The sequence below is a fragment of the Charadrius vociferus genome, unplaced genomic scaffold (genome assembly GCF_000708025.1).
Source record: "Charadrius vociferus isolate BGI_N301 unplaced genomic scaffold, ASM70802v2 scaffold71, whole genome shotgun sequence".
In the NCBI taxonomy this organism is placed as follows: domain Eukaryota; kingdom Metazoa; phylum Chordata; class Aves; order Charadriiformes; family Charadriidae; genus Charadrius; species Charadrius vociferus.
This window is the reverse complement of record NW_009647032.1, coordinates 494842-500115: the sequence shown is the minus strand read 5'-3', so window position 1 is coordinate 500115 and position 5274 is coordinate 494842. Positions and strand designations below refer to the sequence as shown.

At 37.1% G+C, this 5274-nt stretch overlaps 1 protein-coding gene across 1 annotated transcript in view; it reads right to left on the bottom strand.

Moving 5' to 3' along the window:
• Positions 1-3199: 3199 nt before the first annotated feature.
• The window catches only part of LRRC4C (leucine rich repeat containing 4C), a 2478-nt gene continuing 403 nt past the window's right edge, over positions 3200-5274 (bottom strand). The window contains exon 2 of the mRNA XM_009895586.1: positions 3200-5274. This exon is cut by the window's right edge and continues 6 nt beyond it. Coding sequence (XP_009893888.1) covers positions 3684-5274 — 1591 coding nt within the window. The 3' untranslated portion in view covers positions 3200-3683.

The window sequence follows — 5274 nt, the reverse complement described above, 5'->3', positions numbered from 1 at the left end:
CTTCATCGTCTGGACTTAGAAAAAAAGTGAAAATTTCAAAAACACTGTACTTAGTTCATGTGAAAAATGGAATATAAAATTTAGAGAAGGGTGAATAGGTTGAAAAGATTTTCCATTCTCCTCATTGAAAAGACTACAGTAATGGTCATATCTGACATATAAAATCTTATAACAGCTGCTATGAAATATTTTCACAAGGCTAAGAAGCTAATGCAACTAAGTACAATACCAATTTAGTTATCTTTTCTCTAATGCTGTGATCAACCTGTAATGCCAACAGTGGGAATCTTGAAACCATGACATGTAATTTTTAATGCATTAGAATATTTTAGCGAAAAATACAATTACTATAATAATTATCATACATTTAGCCCTTTCCAAAGTAAAATGAAATGTCCATCTTGTATGGTGAACTGAATGGAACTCACTTGCTTTGCTTTTCACATGTTATCTCTGCACATGGCAAGATTTGTAAGATTTGATGACTATTGCAGAAAGAAAATGGTTTGCCTTTTGTATTTGTACAGTACTGCGGGTAACCATCTTCAAACTCCATCAAACGAACTAAAGAATAATTCACCATTTCTCATGAGCCCACTAGAAAGTGACAGCTCATAATAAAGATCACAAATTTTTTGCATAATTTTTTTACATCACACACCATCTACAATGTGGTTATCTGCAAGAGAAATTTCCTTAGATCTTTCTATCAGTTGTGCTCTGCCACATAGGAGACCCAGGCTTCATTCTTAACATTGTAGTCTCTGGAGCAGTAACAGGCTGCATTGCCATGTAATTTGAGGACCGAAACAAGAGAGCACAGCACTACTCTCACTTTATTGCAGAGCTTAGTTCATAATTTAAACTCTGATGTTCTGTAACTCCGGTATTTAATTAATCTGCAAAAGTACTGGGTGTTTTATAAAAGTAGGAAGGAGTCAGAAATAATATTTGTGGTTCCAAGAAGGGTAGGGAAGATGCTGGGAAAATAATAACTAATATGGTTTCCATGTAACACATACATACTCACAGAACCAAACACAGCAAAATGCTTTTTCTTTATCCTTATTATGAGCAAGCAGGAATACCTGAATTTTTTAATTAACCAATAAAACTGGATTAACATTCAGAAAGAATGTATATAGTGTTTAAAAAAGTCACTGATATTATCCTGTATTACTCCAAAGAGGAATGAAGATCGTCACTGACCCAGTGTCTCACTTCGCAATAGCTAATACCTTTTTTTCTTAAAGGCCTCCTATGCATAACCTTTAGGAGTTAGTAATAACCATTTATAAAACCATGGTGACCATATGTGCCTCCATAAATACTGGTTAGAGAGTAGTCATAATTTTTTAACATAAACCTGTTGATTACAGATGGCCCAGATTTAGTTTTCCTGGAAATATTTTTTTTTGAATTTTCAGATAAGCATTGGTCATGGACATAATGTTACTAGCCAGATGGGCAAAGTACAAATAGCAATGTGTAACTGCAGTGTTTCTGTACAGACTATCACAATGATTAAAAGAAATCACCAATGAAATGCTCTAATGCACTTTGAAGAAATAGGCAAAGCTAGGAATCACAACCGCAACATTTTACATTCAGGTCCATCTTTGTCCTCTATTAAAATTCCCTTAGAGTAGATATTATTTTTCATGTAGTACATCAAAGGATAATGTCTTGCCAAATGTTTTTTTGATATTATTATAGAACTTTGGGTTTCATTCTGTATTATACTTATCAGACTCCTCACAGGGTGTGATTCATCGCCACCTATCTCCACTGTGTCCTCTTTAAATCAGGCCGTCTTACTACAATATTCACTTGCAACCTTGAGAACTGTGCATCCAACAGGAGATATTTACCACCTCAACCTAGCAGAAATTCCTTCTTAAATTTACAGAATAGAAGTATAGTGTTCAGTAAGGTCTTCATCCTGCATGCTGCTGGATGCGCATGCATCCAAGGAAATTTTGATAAGAACTAAGAATATTATTTACCTCGCACAGGACCCTGGAAACTCACAGTAAGGGTGTTAAGGAAGAAAATAGGTGAAAAGACATTCAGAGATGATATATATGATTCTTTTTCCTAATCTAAATCATCTTAAAATGCTTCTATTCAGTTGTCAATGCATATAATTTGGCAGAAATTCTACTTGGAGGAACACAGCGTACTGAAGCTGGTTTTCTTATGCAAAGCCTTCTTTTTAGACTTAAGCATGCAAGGTATACACCATTCCTATACCAATAAGCTAAATCCAGAGAACGTTCATAAATAGAAGGGAAAAGGGTGTACATTGGTAAATGAGTCTGAGTTTAAATTAATGTGAAGTGGTTACTCTACAGGGGGTCTAACTGTCATGCAAATTACAGCAACCTATACTCTCTTCTGATTTGGTTGACTTTCTTCTTTCTTTTTTAAACCAAAGTCCTCAGACTTCTTCCTGTGAGTTACTCCATTAACAGCTTTTTGATTCGATTTTGCACAAATGAATGCCGCTTCGGTTATAGGTATTAGAGATAGCAAAACATATTTCATATTTATGTCTAGGAGTACCAGAACAACTGAACTGGAAACCACTAGCTTTGACAGAAAAGTGAATTTTCTTATTGACAGTTATAAATAACAAAACCCAGAACAAACTTTTCATCTTTGTCTAATAAATTCAGTGATAACTGAAACTCCTTGCAAACTTTTCCTGGCATTGTGAAATACAGCTGGCGATATAATAGAGATAATTAAAAACACCATTAGAAACAACGGTCTTAATCTTGCATTAAAAGTCAAACACTTTGTTCGCCAGTATGCTGTTTATGTGAACTAAAATGAAAACTATACTATTCTTCAATAATAATCCAAAATGGTTTAATTATTCTTTTTAATGTGATTGTGTTTTGGACCACCAGAGCAGAATATTGTATGAATTTTAACAAACTTTTTATGTTTAAAGCCACACTAAAAATGAACTATATCCAAGTACAGAAAAAAACAATATTTTATTTATAATCTTAGTTTAGTGTTTGAACTACAAATTCTGGTTCTAGAATTGTTTAAAATATCATGGGTTTTATAGATTTTCACAAGTAAATTGATTTCTTGGGGTTTTTGTTGTTTTTTTTTTTACCTTTTCTTCCATTTTTTCACAGAACGGTGCTTTCAGTAAATACAGAGCAAATCATTACACGGGGAAAAAAAAGTTTTGCTTGTTTGTTTTTCTCATTTGTAAAGTTGCTGTTATTATTCCATTCTCAATTGAATAATTTCAAAAGGGGCATGAGAAAAAAAAAGAGAAAAAGTGACAAAATAGACCGAATCTCACCACTAGAATTCACCATAAAAATTCCCAAAGTGTAACAGAATTCTTACAAAATTTCCTAGACCAGTTCTTTTAGGGAATCAAGATCTCCTATGAAAAATATGGCAAATGGGAATCAGGGTAGGTTGGGGAGGAAAAAGGGAACGAGGAGGGTAAATAAGTGCAGCAAAAACAGGTTCTGAGGAATACACATAATTTTGTCTGCTTTAGATCACAATAGAATTTTTAATAAATAAATTTCTTTTTCTTTGTAAAGACACTTTTTTGAAACAGTAGATTTAGCCCAGTCATTTGTGTCATTTGTTTTATAAATCATCTTTTGTTGTCCCCACCCCCACCCCATAATGTCATAAATGTTTTAGATTTGAGTCTCTTGTACATTGTCTTTTGAGTTCATTCGGATCAATAACGGTTCATGCACTGAACTGTGTATTGAATTTATTGTGTTAACTGTTGTTGTGTGGTTGAAAGGAGACTTATAAGAGTTATAGTGATTTAGATGCTCATGCTCTATTGCTGGCATGGGCAAGTGACTCTCGATGGGTGTGTCACCTGTAAGCTCATCATCCACATTAATGATCTCTACAGTCCGTGTTGGAGCATGATGGTTCTGCCGGTGATGCTGTTTCCTCATTTTGTAGAAAATTACCAGCATCACAGCAGCCATGAGAGTAATAGCCACAAAACAACCAATTATGATTTTGGTAGTCTTCATGACCTCATCTATTCCCGGGATCCCATTGTTTGCGTCCGTCACAGGAATGGTGAATGTTTTTTCTGTTGATCTTGTGCTCTGTGGAGTGAGTGAGGTTGTCATGTTAGTGGTCTCCCAGTTGGTAACTGGTGTGGGCCCAACCTGCTCTGTGGTCTGTGCCTCATCCTGAGAAGGTTCCACAGTCTCTACTGTGACGGTTGAAAAGTATGTATAACCAGGGTTATCCAGGGCAGTCACATTCAGTGTGGCAGAAGCTGTGGTATTGCCAACAGAGTTACTCACCATGCATGTATACAAACCCGTGTCTTGCACAGTTACCTTTGTAAAATTTAATGTGCCATCACTGAGCACAGCGATCCGAACTCTGTATGCCCCATGCGTCATAACAGATCCGTTTGGAGTAATCCAAGATACAGAGGTCAGGGAGGTTGATGCCCGGCATTTCATCTCTGCAGCCATGCCTTCAGTGACGTTGAGGTCTGCTGGTGGCTCCACTATGACTGGAGCATAACACGTGAAGTAATTCAGGTCCAGCTCACCAATGTACCTTCCTTTTAAACTGGGAGGTGTGTGGCAACGGGCGCAGCATGCAGTGTTGGAGGGTGCCTTGTCTTTAATCCACCAGCTGAGCCAAAGGATATCACAGTTGCAGTTCCAAGGATTGTGATGCAAGTGGATCCTTTCTAGGCGGAGTGGTGTGAACAGGTCATGAGGCAGGAGTGTTAGATTGTTGTGTGCCAGATTGATCTCTACAAGTGACTGAAGGTTATCGAAAGCATTCCTTTCTATCACTTGAATCTGGGACTGTATCATCCACAATTTCTGAAGATGCATTAACCCTTGGAAAGAACCTGGCCGGATGGCAGTCAGGTGATTCCCAGAAAGATCTAACTCATCCAGTTTTACAAGCGGGGTGAGATTAGGAATCTCTCGAAGATTGCACATGGCGAGGTTCAAATACCTCAAGTTGGACAGACCTTCAAAGGCACCTTCTGAGATGTATGAAAGCCTTTTCAGTTCCCCCAAATCCAGCCTCCGGAGAGAAGGGATTCTGTTAAAAGCATAAGAAGGAATGCTCTCAATGGGGTTGTTTCTCAACCACAGTTCCTTCAGTTTTGACAGGTATACAAAAGCCCCATTTGGGATAGTGGTCAGACGATTGTCAAAGAGTTCCAAAGTGTTGAGATTGGCCAGACCATTGAAAGCCCCAATTTCAATTGTTCTGATGTGATTC